The sequence below is a fragment of the Giraffa tippelskirchi genome, chromosome 5, assembly GCF_054371585.1.
Source record: "Giraffa tippelskirchi isolate mGirTip1 chromosome 5, T2T-mGirTip1v1.2.pri, whole genome shotgun sequence".
Taxonomy (NCBI): domain Eukaryota; kingdom Metazoa; phylum Chordata; class Mammalia; order Artiodactyla; family Giraffidae; genus Giraffa; species Giraffa tippelskirchi.
Window position 1 is genome coordinate 76,815,785 of NC_137279.1, and position 15,285 is coordinate 76,831,069.

At 45.9% G+C, this 15,285-nt stretch overlaps 1 protein-coding gene and 1 long non-coding RNA gene across 7 annotated transcripts in view; one reads left to right on the forward strand and one right to left on the reverse strand.

Moving 5' to 3' along the window:
- Nucleotides 1–15,285, reverse strand: part of ATP2B4 (ATPase plasma membrane Ca2+ transporting 4) — a 106,613-nt gene that overhangs the window by 18,977 nt on the left and 72,351 nt on the right. For all 6 annotated transcript variants that reach the window (XR_014055047.1, XM_081495034.1, XM_081495033.1 and 3 more), the window contains 8 exons: nt 13,662–13,823; nt 11,059–11,273; nt 10,478–10,720; nt 9,707–9,948; nt 8,529–8,760; nt 7,247–7,426; nt 6,460–6,547; nt 5,704–5,810 (listed from right to left, as the gene is read on the reverse strand). Coding sequence is in view for 5 of the 6 variants with exons in the window: in XM_081495034.1 (XP_081351160.1) it covers nt 5,704–5,810; nt 6,460–6,547; nt 7,247–7,426; nt 8,529–8,760; nt 9,707–9,948; nt 10,478–10,720; nt 11,059–11,273; nt 13,662–13,823 (1,469 nt within the window). In the remaining variant the exon portion in view is untranslated. The remainder of the gene's footprint in view (nt 1–5,703; nt 5,811–6,459; nt 6,548–7,246; nt 7,427–8,528; nt 8,761–9,706; nt 9,949–10,477; nt 10,721–11,058; nt 11,274–13,661; nt 13,824–15,285) is intronic.
- LOC145507716 (uncharacterized) overlaps nt 1–15,285 on the forward strand; it is a 29,209-nt gene that overhangs the window by 9,442 nt on the left and 4,482 nt on the right. Inside the window, exons 4-9 of the long non-coding RNA XR_014055050.1 lie at nt 3,870–3,995; nt 5,562–5,832; nt 6,435–6,569; nt 8,748–8,898; nt 9,364–9,514; nt 13,043–13,260. This is a non-coding gene — a long non-coding RNA (uncharacterized LOC145507716). The remainder of the gene's footprint in view (nt 1–3,869; nt 3,996–5,561; nt 5,833–6,434; nt 6,570–8,747; nt 8,899–9,363; nt 9,515–13,042; nt 13,261–15,285) is intronic.

Consider the following 15,285-nt stretch of genomic DNA (forward strand, 5'->3'; position numbering starts at 1 on the left):
TAATGAAGTGAAAGGTACTCAGTTGTGTCTGACATCTATTCTTAAGGCCCCAGTAAATTAATTAAGCCCTGCTTGCTAGACAAAGCTGTCCCTAATATCCCCACACCATACTTCTATTCCATGTCTTACAACCCCTATAACCTACAGAGGAGCTTGTTTGTGAATCTGACCTGTACCATTAGATGATTTGTTCTGTTTACCTGGTAGTATTATTTTCCTATCCAGATTGCAACAAATGAATATGTTAGATATACTATATAATTCAATTTCCCTTTCAAAAGATTCTCTAATATATCCACACAATTCTGTACTATGCACTGTTAAAAGAAAGAAGAGAAAGAAAAAAAAAGAAAGAAATGATGTCTTTATATATGTACTACTATAGAATAATCTCCAAGTTAGGTTGTTAAATGAAAAACAGCAAGGTAGAAAAAAAAGAGTATATAGTGTGTATACAGATAAATATAGATAAGTGTCACTTATTTAAGTGAATGGGATATAGACATACTACACATTTGATTATATTTTTAAAGGAGCAAACAGAAGGATAAACCAAAAATCAAAGAAGCTATGTGTGAGATTAAGAAGGAGGCAACAGGATGGACCATAGCCTTGACTACATGGACCTTTGTTGGCAAAGTAATGTCTCTCCTTTTTAACATGCTGTCTAGGTTGGTTATAACTTTTCTTCCAAGGAGTAAGCATCTTTTTATTTCATGGCTGCAGTCACCATCTGCAGTGATTTTGGAGCCCAAGAAAATAAAGTCGCCCACTGTTTACACTGTTTCTCCATCTATTTGCCATGAAGTGATGGGACCAGATGCCATGATCTTAGTTTTCTGAATGTTAAGGCTATGGTTTTTCCAGTAGTTATGTATGGATGTGAGAGTTGGACCATAAAGAAAGCTGAGCACCGAAGAATTGATGCTTTTGAACTGTGGCATTGGAGAAGAATCTTGAGAGTTCCTTGGACTGCAAGGAGATCCAACCAGCCCATCCTAAAGGAAATCAGTCCTGAATCTTCACTGGAAGGACTGATGTTGAAGCTGAAACGCCAATACTTTGGCCACCTGATGTGAAGAGCTGACTCATTGGAAAAGACCCTGATGCTGGGAAAGACTGAGGGCAGGAGGAGAAGGGGATGACAGAGGATGAGATGGTTAGATGGCATCACTGACTCGATGGACATGGGTTTGGGTGGATTCCAGGAGTCAGTGATGGACAGGGAGGCCTGGTGTGCTGCGGTCCATGGGGTTGCAAAGAGTCGGATACAACTAAGTGACTGGACTGAACTGAACTGAACAGGATGGAGGGGACAGGAATAGAAGCAAGACTTCTATAAATAGACCTTGTTCTGTGTATTTTAGTTTAGAATTATGTAACTACTTTATATAGGTATAAAACAAAATTAAGTTTAAAATAAGCAATCTCAAAAATGAAAAAAAAACAAAAAACACATGATATAAATGAACTGGTATAACCAGTTGGTAGCAAACCACACAAAGTGAAAAGTTCTAAATGACTTTTTGAAAAACACAGTACTTTGATCCTACAGCTCTAGTGGGATATTCCTACAGGATAAAAAGAACTATAAGAAAAATCTTTAACTGTTTTTAGTACAGTAATTGTATTATTATTGCTATTTTGAGACTATTACATATATATTATGATAAACCAAATAATAATTATGTTAATACCCTTAGATCAACTTTTCAGTTTGAGAGATAAATGTAAAATCAGGGAAGTAAAATTAGGAAGTGAGTTCTAGAATTCTAAATTTGAATTGGAAATGCCAATATGAATTCATGAAGTATTCTACCTTTAAAACAAAGAAACACAAAACCAAAAAGAGATATAAAAGATGTACTTCCCAGCTTTGTCCACTGAAAAGTTTTAGAAACAATAATTTACTCAGAAGTAAAGAGCATCCTGACATTCAGATTGTGTTCTCTAAATACCATCCTTCACTAAAATGAAGCAGAACTCCTTTGAGAAGTGGATGATTCTAGATCTAGGACAAGAAATATGCATGATGGATCTGGAACATCTTATCATGCAAGAGACCAAGAGTGCTATTACAGACAGCTGAGGTTATACCTAAAGTGCTTAGCAGCATGGAGGAGGCTAATGATGGGTCATATGAACATCAAAATAATAATACGGGCAATGGATGGAAACATATCACACATATTCAAAAGAATATGAGCTCATAATGATATTTTAAAAAACAGAAAATTAACTTTTAGTAGTTTTTCAAAAAATAAATAATTCATTGGACAACTCTGGAGGATCCCCAAAAATCAACTCATTGTTTTGGGAACTGGTAAAGGAAAAATATCAAGCATTTAACCTATCTTTCACATAGGAGCTGAACCAAAGAGTTGATGAGGGTAATTTTCTTTTTATAGAAGTATTCAAGTTAATAAATAAAGAAAATCAGAACATTGTCATTTTGCAGCCCTTAGTGAAAGATGGGGTGCAGAATCTGACTGCTCGTAAAACTAAATACTACTTTATAGGAAAGACAAGGTCACGTTAAAGGACATAGGGATATAATCAACAAAATCCATGACGTAGTATATCCTATGTAAAAAAACAAACTGTTTCCTTCAAAATTAAATAGCTAGAAAAAAAGATGGAAGGGCTTGTGCAGAAAACAATTAACATAGCATGGTTGAGACTGCTATCTTGAGAAAGGTCTGTTTGCAAGGTTGGCCCTTGGTTAGCATCTGGGAACTTGGCTCTCAGAATGTTCTCAGTCAACATTAACTGAAAATTAATTAGTGACTCACTAATTTTTCTTATTTTTCCATTGAAAACCTGCTTCCTTCTAGGAGTCTGGAATCTTAGCATATGCTGGGTTGATGGTACTTATATGACCAACCTTAATAAAACTCTAGGGTGCCAAGTCTCTGATGGGTTTCTCTGGGCAGAAACGTCACAGGTATTGCTACATTTTCGTTGCTAGGGAAAGCAGGTGCTCTTTTTGACCACCTCAGGCAATGGCACCCCACTCCAGTACTCTTGCCTGGAAAATCCCATGGACGGAGGAGCCTGGTAGGCTACAGTCCATGGGGTCGCTAAGAGTCAGACACGACTGAGCGACTTCACTTTCACTTTTCCCTTTCATGCACTGGAGAAAGAAATGGCAACCCACTCCAGTATTCTTGCCTGGAGAATCCTAGGGACGGCAGAGCCTGGTGAGCTGCCGTCTATGGGGTCGCACAGAGTCGGACTCGACTGAAGCGACTTAGCATAGCATAGCATAGCACAGGAAGGAGAGAGATCATAAGGAAGCCTGCATATGGATTCCAGATTCTGTCTGTGACTTTGTTTTACTAGATTCTTAGTATACTAGTGGACTAAATCTTAGCCATGAGTACAGTTATATGCCAAGTCCCCTGAGTCCTTCCAGTGAATCCACAAATGTAAAGGGGGTCTTGGGAACCCCTGACACATAGATCCTATGGGGTCAGTGGCTCTCAAACTTTAGGATGCGTGAGAATCACCCAGAGGGCCTGTTTAAAACATGGACTGCTGGGCCCCCACTACAAGGTTTCTGATTCAGTAGATCTGGGGCGAGGCCTGAAAAATCTGCATTTCTGTAGGTTTCCAGGCATAGGTGGAAGAGCATACTTCAGGAACTGCTATTATAGATTTATACATTTAAGACACATATCAACCAACCACAGTGTATGGATCTTGTTTGGATTCTGATTTGGACAAATAATTTAGAAAAACAAAAAACTGATGAAGAGAAATGTGAACACTGACTAGATATCTAATGATAGCAAGGAATCAATGTTGTTGTGAGACAATGGTATATGACTCTTTTAAATATATTATATTGATACATATTTCTCTTCCAGAGACACATACTGGATGAAATGACGTACTATCTTGGATGTGTTTCAGAGTAATCCAGCTGGAGAAGGGGAAATGTGTATGTGTGGGCCAACACTGGCCCACCCAGCAAGATTTACCCTGGGTAACAGGTACATGGGGATTCAACAAACTATTCTATTTTTGTATGTTCTTGAAATTCCCTAGGATAAAAACTTTTGAAATTTATTTTCTGGGTAAAGAGAGCACTCTAAAGATAGATTTCTTCTTGAATCACCTCTACTGCTTAAAAATCACTAACAGTTCAACATGTATGGGAAGCTTACTATCATTACCTACTTGAATGTGAGAATGTACTTTGCTATCTGAGGGCTTCTAAATGTCCCTGAGCGTTAGAATCAACAAGTGTACTTGTTAAGAAAAACCTAAAGATTTCTGTTTGGGCTCCAAAATCACTGCAGATGGTGACTGCAGCCATGAAATTGAAAGACGTGTGCTCCTTGAAAGAAAAGCTATGACAGACCTAGACAGCATATTAAAAAGCAGAGACATTACTTTGCTAACAAAGGTCCGTCTAGTCAAGGCTATGGTTTTCCCAGTAGTCATGTATGGATGTGAGACTGGACCATAAAGAAGGCTGAGTGCCGAAGAATTAATGCTTTCAAACTGTGGTGCGGAGAAGACTCTTGAGAGTCCCTTGGACTGCAAGGAGATCAAACAAGTCCATCCTAAAGGAAATCAACCCTCAATATTCATTGGAAGCGCTGATGCTGAAGGTGAAGCTCCAATATTTTGGCCACGTGATGCGACTCACTGGAAAAGACCCTGATGCTGGGAAAGACTGAGGGCAGGAGGAGAAGGGATGACAGAGGATGAGATGGTTGGATGACATCACTCACTTGATGGACATGAGTTTGAGCAAGCTCCAGGAGGTGGTGATGAACAGGGAAGCCCGGTGTGCTGCAGTCCATGGGGTCACAAAGAGTCAGACATAACTTAGCAACTGAACAACAACAAAGATTCTGGGACCTGGCCCAGATGCTATCGAATCAAGATAGCTGACTGTCAAACCTTGAAATATGTTATTTTAAATGAACTTTCTAAGTGACTCTGTTGCTCCTAGCCTCATAAACAGAGTGATGAACAGTGCTAACTAAAGAATAAACACTTTCCATATGGAATGTGAATTTTCTATAGTGTGCCTAGGCAGACAATATTATCATATTCATGGGTAAGTTTCAGTTTTTTTCTGGAACTCTCTTGTTTTTTCGATGATCCAGCGGATGTTGGCAATTTGATCTCTCCAACCAGTCCATCCTAAAGGAGATCAGTCCTGGGTGTTCATTGGAAGGACTGATGTTGAAGCTGAAACTCCAATACTTTGGCCACCTCGTGCGAAGAGTTGACTCATTGGAAAAGACCCTAATGTTGGGAAGGATTGGGGGCAGGAGGAGAAGGGGACGACAGAGGATGAGATGGTTGGATGGCATCACCGACTCGATGGACATGGGTTTGGGTAAACTCCGGGAGTTGGTGATGGATAGGGAGGCCTGGCGTGCTGAGATTCATGGGGTCGCAAAGAGTCGGACACGGATGAGAGAATGAACTGAAACTGAAGTTTCAGTTTGTCTTATTTTCCTGGGTAATGAAACCTCATGATTTCCCTGTCTTCATACTTCATGAGTCCCTCACTATATATATTATTATTGGTCACGCAGGTAGGTGAGATGGAGTTAGGGAAGAGAACACAAAGTGGGATGTGGAGGTCCAAGAAGCAGAAGGATACCAGAAGCCTGTCTGGGCTTCCCGCTGGTGGAGGCAGCTTGCAGTCAGAGAGAGATGCTACGCTGAGCTGCTTACCATGGCAAAACCAACGTCTGCTTTCTTCAGAGCTGGCCCGTCATTGGTGCCGTCGCCAGTGACAGCCACCACCTGTCGCTGGTCCCCAACAGTGCTGTCGATGATGCCTGGGAAAACAGGCACACCACAGTAAGCTCCACGCGTGCTGTCGGGGGCTGCTTTCCCACAAAAGATGCCTTTCTGGTCTTCCTCTCTAATCCCTGTCGCTACCTCCCTTTTTACACTCTTTCCTTCTTTTCTCCCTATGCTGGAGGTTTTATAGCGTCACCAAATGGCAGTAAATTGTTTCACAGGTAGCAATCTAAACTGAGAAAGTCTGACCTTGTCAGATATCCTGTCTAGTACATCAAGACAGTTAAAATGCAGTCGAAAAAGCACTGCATGGTTTGAAGGCAGAGGCCCAGAGGCTGAACGATAACACTTCTATTTACCAGTTGGGCAATTTGGGTAAGTTACTTGTCGTCTCAGCCTCAAACTTTCTTTTCTGCAGAATGGGAAGAGCTTAACCTGTATTGCCTAATTCCCAGTACTATGGGCAAACAAGATATGATAATGTTTAAAAACGACTTCATCATATAGCTTATACTCACCAGGTGCTCAGACGTTTGCTAACCTGCATGTTCTTCCCATGAGCTGGGAAGCTCTCTTAGGCCTCCCTATTTAGGACGAGAGAGTTCTTTGGCTTCGGTTCTTTATCTGTGCTCGCCCTGGTCTGCCTTCCTCTATCCCAGGCACCTGCTCAGGAGCTGACCTCACCTTTCACCAGCGTGTGCTTGTCAGTGGGGGAAGACCGCGCCAGCACTCGGAGCTTAGGCCAGATCTTGTCCAGCTTTTCCTGCTCTACCTGCAACAGCAGACACACCTGGGTCAGTCAAGCTCAGAACAGCCACAGGAAAACCTTCTCCACACACGCCAAGCTCCTGGGGCAGCTCATGTCCCATGGCCCCCCGGGAGGGTGACCCTGGCCTCCAGCAGAGGTGCAGCACCCAACTCAGGCTCCGAGAGCGGGTTCACGGATGCTGACTGTTCAGGCCCTGCCTGTCTCCTTTTCCTCCGAATTCCCAACCTGGGAGCCAACCCCTAGTTTTGAGACCCCTGACGGAAGGCGGCCCAGGGTTAGCTGTTGGCCCAGCTGGCTGAAGTAGTGCCTCTGAGATCTTAGCTTCAATCTCTACTTAGACCAGGAGCTGTGGCCTTCCCACACCCAGATCGTATCCTGATACCAACCCGAGCCACTGCCATTCACAGGGCAGTGACACAGGAGTGGTGGGGTAGAGGAAAACCGGGACAGAGTCATCCCACGACTGGAAAAAATGGAAAGATGTGAAAAGTTAGTCTCAAAAGATAGCTTGTGAATGAATACAGTGAGAAGAAAAAATTTCCAATTTTACCGTCTGAGCAGCTTTAGTAAAAGGGACGTCTTACTATGAATAGATTTTAATTTAAAAACCATCTACTTTCTCCCACCTGTCCCAGATGCCTTACACATGCATCAGCCCTCCCCTAATGAAGGAGGCTCTGATTCCCACCACCTAAGGCTCACCTCGCCCTTCTCGTTTCGGATGAGGCGATTGAATTCTTTGCCTTCTAAGCACAGAAAGTCATCCCCAGGTGTTACAATGCCACACTTGGTGGCGATGGCCCGGGCTGTGTTGATGTTGTCCCCTGTCACCATCCTGACAGTGATGCCAGCTCGTTTGCATTTGGCAATAGCTTCTGGCACCTGGGGAGAGCGAAGCAAGCGGAAAGGAGAAGGTGGGGGTGGTGAGTCCTGGTCATCAGCTTTTCTTCAGCTGTCCCTTCACTGACAGGAGAGAGGCACCCTGGAAGTAGAACCATGGGGCACAGGCCGAGTCTGGTCAGTTTTATATTGCTTGGTGCCACCTTACTTCTGTCCTACCCATGATACTCACATTTGAATTTGCCTTATTGCACCATGAGTTAAGGGCTTCTCAGGTGGCGCCAGTGGTAAAGAACCCACCTGCCAATGCAGGAGATATAAAGTTTGATCCCTGGGTCGAGAAGATCCCCTAGAGGAGGGCATGGCAACCCACTCCAGTATTCTTGCCTGGAGAATCCCATGGACAGAGGAGCCTGGCGGGCTACAGTCCATGGGGTCGCAGAGTCAGACACAACTGAGTGACTTGGCACGAATGCATGCACCACGAGTAGAAGGGGAAATCTGCTTCAGGAGCCAGGTGTAAAAGCTTGCTGTCTCACTTACAATCTAGATTTCTTAGCAGGGAACGCTAGACCTTTTGAGATTTTGCCACTCCCTTCCTTTCCAGCAGAAGTTTTAACTACTTTCCACCCCTGGCACATACTCCGGCCATATCAGTTCTTTTAAGTTTCCCAATTGCATGACACCCTCTCATGCCTCCAAAAGTTGAAAGTAGTACTGAGCTATATTCTACGGGTACATGACAAGAATGTGTTGATTGAAAGGATGTGACTGAGCCAAAGTTGGTGTTTCAATTAATTCCATCTCCTCACTATTCTTGAGTGCCAAACTGTTCTTATTAGGCCAGTAAAACCTATGCTTCTCACCCCTCAGGTGGCATGAACCACAGGAAGTGGGATTGCCACTTTCTGTTAGTTCAGTATGCTATAGTAGTTCTGTGAAGCAGGAAGCACAGAAAACATCTATCCCAGCAAATGAGAAGCAGTTAGGTAACTTGGCTAAGCTTCCTAAGTCACAGCTAGAAACGGAGCTGATACCCCAGTTCCCGTGACTCCTGCGTGGCTGCTCATTAGGTCATGACGGGCCAGTGCAGGGGCCGCGGCCCCTTCATGCTTCCCAGCCCTTTTCCAAGTCAGAGCCTCACCTCTGGGCGCACAGGGTCCTCGATGCCCACCACTGCGATACAGGTCAGCTCAGTGAGGATTTCACTCTCGTTGTCCCATGGGGGCTCTCCATCATTGAAATCCCGGTAAGCGATGCAGAGAGTCCGCAATCCCTCACAGGCCATGGGCTCGATGACGGTGCGGACCATCTCATCTCGGTCCTTATTCTTGAATGGCACCGCCTCCCCCTTTTTGTCCAGGATTCGATTACACCTGGGAAGGTGCACAGTCAGAACGCAGCACCCCACCTCCCGCCAAGTGTGCTTCGACCACTCTGCATTACTCCTAAAGACACTACTATGTGGCCATAAATCTTCACTCATCACTCAAAGCTGAGCCCCTGTATCCAAGGTAGGGCGGCTGATAGGTGGGTAAAGCACAGGTGGGCAGAGCGTATCGCTCTCCCCTGTCATCTGCTCCTACTCATCTGGGAACGCAACAGCAAGAGTCATTCGTGGGTCGCCTGCTCTTTTGAGCTTCTCAATGGTAGAGAGACCTTCTCAATCCCCAGTATCTAGAGGGCTCAGGGCAGAAGGTGTGGGCAACGACAAAGTGTCACCCATGCTGGGGTAAACCCATGCTGGGGCACTGGTCTTTAGCTACTGGCCCTACATCCACATAGGTCAACTTTTAATGCCCTAAGGATCGTCTAGCCACTTTGATTATGCAAGTTCCTGTGATCAGAACTGAGAATGAAAAGGGAAAGGAACACAGAACCAACATTTCTAGTGCTTACTATGTGCAAGGCATTTTTCAGACATCAAATCATTTAATCAGAGTAACCCTGTGAGATAAGTGGGTATTATCTCTTTTCAGAATAGGAAATAGGAAGCATGGATTGCCTGGGTCTGAATCCTGGCTGTACCACTATCAGCCGTATCACCTCTAGCAAGTTACTGAACTTCACTACACCCCTGTTTCCTCATCTGTAAAACAGGGATAATGACAGCATCTGCCTCACTGAATTGTAAGTATAAGTATAGTATCCAAAGTACATAACTGCAAGGCTTGGCCTGAACCAAGCTCAGATTTTGTCATGCTGCTACCACCCGGAAGGACGGTCTGCTATTATCCGGGTGGCTCAGCATGGGGCCGACAGCCAGACCTCCCCGAGGGGAGGACCCTGCAGGGAAGAAGCGGGGGGGGGGGGGGCCCTCACTTGCGCAGGATGATCTCAGAGGCGCCCTTGCTGTACATGCGGTAGCCGCCGCCCGGCTTCTCAATGACCGTGCTCATGGATTTGCGCACCGAGTTGAAGGTGTACACCTTGTAGAGCTTCTCCTCGGGCACCTCGCTGCGCACGGCGTGGTAATCCTGCTTCAGGTCCGAGACGAAGCCCAGCAGGGCGCACTCGGTCTTGTTGCCCACCTGCCGGGGCAGGCCGCCCTCCTTCTCCGGAGGCTGGAAAGAAACACACGGGTGGGACGGCTGGGTGAGGGGCGCAGCCAGGGAAGGGCTGCGAGGGGAAGGGCTGCGAGGGGAAGGGCTCCCTCAGGAGGCTTTCGCACGTGTGCCCGGGGCCCACGGGGGCGCTGACCATGGCCGTGGGACATGGTCCCTGAGCCCCCAGGGCTTGGGGTCTTTCTAGCTGCCATGGGGCTGGTGCTGGTGTCTCTAACACTCTCTCTTAGCTTCCAGAAACTAAGTGATTTATTCATGATAAGCTCAATTCTGCTACTAGCATGAGACCTCTTTTTAGAGATACTGCCTTTACATGGTGATTTCACAGCCACAGATTCCTACCTGCCTCACTCCCCCACCCCATCTCCCAATCTACTTCCGCGGATTATTCCCTAGTCTCACCCCAAACATGTTCACTGGGGAGTGGGAAATAGGATATGGGATGGCAATTCAGGCAGAATAAATAGGAGAAAATCAATGGTTCCTTCCAACTACCCATTTTAAGTGTCCTGGCAAAAGAAGAGCTTACCAGAATCTTAGAGGTGTAGGCACTGTTGATGGAAATACCATTGACAATAAGGTCCAGGACCTTGGGCACAAGGGCATCAGGGCTTGGGATCTGATGGTAACGAGTGGCTCCAATATAAGCCTGCACCACAGTCATGCGGTTCATGGTCAGCGTTCCTGTCTTATCAGAGCAAATGGCTGTGGCATTGCCCATGGTTTCACAAGCATCCAAGTGCCGTACCAGGTTATTGTCTTTCATCATTTTCTACAAAGGAGAATAGATAAGACTTGAGAGGGGATCAACTGAGCTTTCCAAAATACAGGTCAGAGGCCATTTCCTAGCCAGCAACTCTCCACATTTCATTTTCTGCTCCCATACAAAAATGCAAGATACCATTTTTATAAATCCTCTTAAGATGCTACTGGGTTAGGTAAACGATGCAGTTGATCCAGGTGGTCCTTCCAAAGTGCCAGTGACTTGTGCTCCTGGAAGGCATCACCCAGAGTTTACGAAGACAAAGTGGCCATCCTTTCACCAGAGCGACCTGCTGCCCTTCCCTCTGGTCTGTGTTCTGAAAGAGCAGAGTCTCATCCCAGCCTCACCTTCACGGAGTAAGCCAAGGAGATGGTGACGGCCAGGGGCAGCCCCTCGGGCACAGCCACTACCAGCACCGTGATGCCAATGATGAAGAACTTGACAAAGTACTGCACGTAGATGGGGGTACACTCGGCCAGCCATGGTCTGCGCTGGATCACAAAGTTGTCAATCACGAAGTACAGAATCAGGATGAGAACTGTGATTGCAGACATGATCAGACCTGTCCAGGAAACAAATCACGTGAACCCAGCCTTGAGGGCATTCCTAGGGCCCTAACCAGAGATGGATATCTATCTAGTCATACCCAAAGGCCCTAGCTATTCTCTGGTACTTGTACATTACGGTGTAGGCAAAAGACATGGTTTTGCATTCTAAAGACATGCGTACTACTTTCGGTGCTGCACCCACTTGACTCGTGGCTTTGGACTGGTCTTGACCCCTCTCTGAGCCTATTTCCTCATTTATAAACAAGGGGGTTGGCCTAGTTTTCCAAAAGCAGCATTTTAAGATTCTGTCTCAGAGCTACAATCTTCCCACAAATCATAATGTAGTGACTACTGTTAGCTCTTTCCTAGTAGTTCATTGACTTCTCTGGTAGACTGAGAATGTCAGGCAATTCACGTAGTCACAGTGATGCCCTACAGTGTTAGCAGAACACCTACATAACTAACCCTTAGAAGAGTGCTCCCCAGCCTTTCTCCCGACGTGGCCCAGACAGAAGGTGACAGTAATGGCAAATGTTAGCACAGTGCTTCCTATGAGCCAGGCAAGCACACATTAATCCTTACAGCAACCCTGCGAGATAAGTTACTATTATCATCCTCTTTGACGAGGAGATGAAGGCACAGGAAGGTTTTGGTATGGCACACCAGAGGGGGATCAACCATCCTGGTTTGCCTGAGATTGAGCAGTTTCCTGGGCTGTGGGACTTTCAGTGCTATAATTGAGAAAGTCTCAAGCAAACTGGGACAGCTGGTCATCCTACACATCCTACAATGGCAGAATAAGCTCTGGGTCAGAAAACAACTGGCCTAGGGGCTCCAACTGCCTTACCTATTGCCTGGCTACCCTGAGAGCTGGGGGATAAATACTTGGGCACCTGTGTGTACCTGTGGCACAATATCTGGGAAGAGTTCTGCTTTCTGATACACATCTTTTCCCGAGGGCCCAGTGATTCAGGGAAATCAGAGCAAAGCTAGAGGTGATTATATCAGTGAAGGCATATTCAGGGTCAGGACAAGCAAGGCACCGAGGGTGCAAACTTTAAGGAGGCATTCACTCTCAGTGTAGTGCAAGGTGCATCACTTGCTTCCTTCTGCTCCTTGGCCTAGCTTGATATGGGAAGTACACAGAGACCACTGACTAGCCCTCAGGTAGCCTGTACTCCCTGAAGAATAAGGTAGGGATTAGGAGCACAACAGGAGGGCTTAGGTAGAAAATGTTTAATGCTTCAAACCTGTGTACCAGGCTCAATAATTTGATTTCATACTTCAATTTTTCTTGTTCATCTATTGTTTACTTGCAAGGGATTTCATGGTGGTCAGAATTAGCTGGGTACTAGAACTGAATGACTAGGCCAAGCTGATGCTCTGTAGAACTCTCTGTGATGCTCAAAATGTTCTCTGCTTGCACTGTCCAATGGGGCAGCCACTGGCCACATGTGATGACTGACCACTTGAAACAGGCTAATGTGACTGAGGAGCTGAATGCTTAAGTGGATCGCTGTAGATTCTTGCTTCTCACTGTGTGCTTAGCTGAGCAGCAGCACTGGCATCGCCTGGGGCTTGTTAGGAACGCAGGGCCCACACAGACTGCTTGAATCAGAATCTGCACTGTAACAAGATCCCAGGTGAACAGTACAGAGAGATGTATTGGGCATCTGAGGTGGGGTCAGGAGGTAAACATCAGGAGAAGACTGCTTGGAGGGATACCCGCTGAGGGAGCAATCTTCCTTTCATTGCCTCTTCCCGCTCCCTCTCTCCCCCCCAGCCCATCCTCTCCAGAGTCAAGCATGGAGAAGCTGTTTCCTCTCATGATGCACAGGAGTGCTCTGCAAAGCACCTCTTTAGTCATTGTCTTCCTTTGTCCTGCAGTCCTTATTTTGAACTGATTGCTCTGTGCCCGGCCATTCCTATGCTAGAGAATTGCTCCCAGCTAACAGCAGCCTTCTCTACCCTTCAGGAATTTTCAAGCCAATACTTGAGCAGGTGAGTAGTTATTAAAGTCTTCCTTCTTGCTAATGTTAATCTCCCATTTGTTTTAGGCCTGGGAGGGGGGTTCAGGATGGGGAACACATGTACACCCATGGCTGATTCATGTCAATGTATGGCAAAAACCACTACAATATTGTAAAGTAATTAGCCTCCAATTAAAATAAATAAATAAATTAAAAAAAAAAAAAAACCCTAAATAGGAAAACATGTCTGTCTGCTAAAGCCAAGGGAGTGGTCCAGCAGTCACAGGGAGGGAGACTCTTGAGCTGCACTAGCCATTTGGAATTTTCGGCTCCTTTCTGCCAGACCTGTTTGGTATGGAAAGGAGGCAATCAAAGTGGCGAGGATACAGAGTAAGACTGACAAAGACACTGAGAAGACTCCACCCTACTCACCAGCTTTCCCAATCTGGACAGCCAGGCGAGTCAGCTTGCCCTGCAGCACGGACTTCTCCTTTTTGGGCAGCTTGGCGGCCTTTTTCTCCTTTTCCTCATTGTCAATCCCTTCCTGGCTGTTGAGTGGCTGGATTTCCAAGGCCACTCCATCTTGGGTCTTTGCTAGGGTGCACACACAAAGAGGACAGGTCAGCAGGCAAGGCAGTAGCCCTGAGTAGTAGGCAAGGGGAAACTAACAAATCCTTCTGTCTTATTTCTGGAATACACCTTGGACCTCTGCCATCAGATCTGACCTCACTCACCCATGCCAGACAGGGAGCTTGACCTTCTCTTAGGGCCTTTGGAATGGTATCTTAACAACTGGAGGTGAAATGGATGGATCTCCTCTTCAGTGGCAGCTTCCTGGCACTATCTCAGAGCCCTGAGCCAGGTTTATTCCAGCAAGAGGATTTGTCCTGCCACTGAGTGCTATTATCAACAGCCATCCTTCCTGGAATTCAGTGCTTAAAATAGTGAATCTTTACTGCAGAAAGGGGCTGACGAGGAAGGTTGGTAAATGTTCCTAGAGCATAAGGGTCTTGTTTAGTTGCTAAGTCGTGTCCAGCTCTTTTGTGACCCCATGGGATTTCCCAGGCAAGAATACTGGAGTGGGTTGCCATTTCCTTTTCCAGGAGATCCTCCCGACCCAGGGATCAAAGCCACCTCTCCTGCATTGGCAGGCAGTTTCTTTACCACTGAGCCATATGGGAAACCCATTAGGGTCTTAGTTGGCTCTTTAAAAGGTTCCCCTCTCTCTCTACGTATATATAGACTGTTATGGAAGAAAAACAGACCCCAGACACAGGGTATTTTCCAGTTCCCTCTTATATTAGTTGAACAATAGGGGAAGGAAATCTCCTTTCTCCCCTGTCTGATGAAGGTAGGGAGGTACAGAGTACTTTTCCCTAAAGGAAGAAGTTGGTGTGAGGACTCCCTGGAACAAGAGAAGGCAGGGATAAAGACAGACATAGAAATCCATTTTGCTTTAAAAAGAAGAGTTAAAGAGATTTGAAATTTAAGAATTATTTTTGTTGAGTCCTGGTTTTCCAATGTGATATCTTTATTTCTAAAACTTATTATGATGTGGGTTATGAAAGGAAAAAGTCTCCAGGTGCTGTCTCAAGAGAGCAGTTCCTGCTGGTTCCCAGCACCCCTTCAACTTCACCCTGCAGGGCTCTGCCCCTTTGGTTAGATGCCCTTCCTGAGAGATTGTCTCTGCTGTCAGACTCACGAATAAGACAGAGACAGGATGTAAACACAGCCACCAAAAAAGAAACACACATCAGATTAGGAGGAGGAAAACAGACCGTGGAGAGAACAAAGAAGTGGGGAAAGAGGTTACAGAGAAAGGGCTCTCTCCACCCCAGAGAAGACTAGCTGAGAAGGAATCTAGATGGGAAGAGGGCACCAAAAGAGGAAGAAGAGGGTGCAGGGACTGCCCATCCCAACGCCTTCCCCCATAAGGACCCTGAAGACTTCCAACCGAGAAATGAAAGATCTTTGCTCCTTAACTCTGGCCAAGGGCAATGAAGCAAGGTCAGCACCCCGGGAAGAGCAGATCACAGCACAGGCTTCCCGAGAGAAA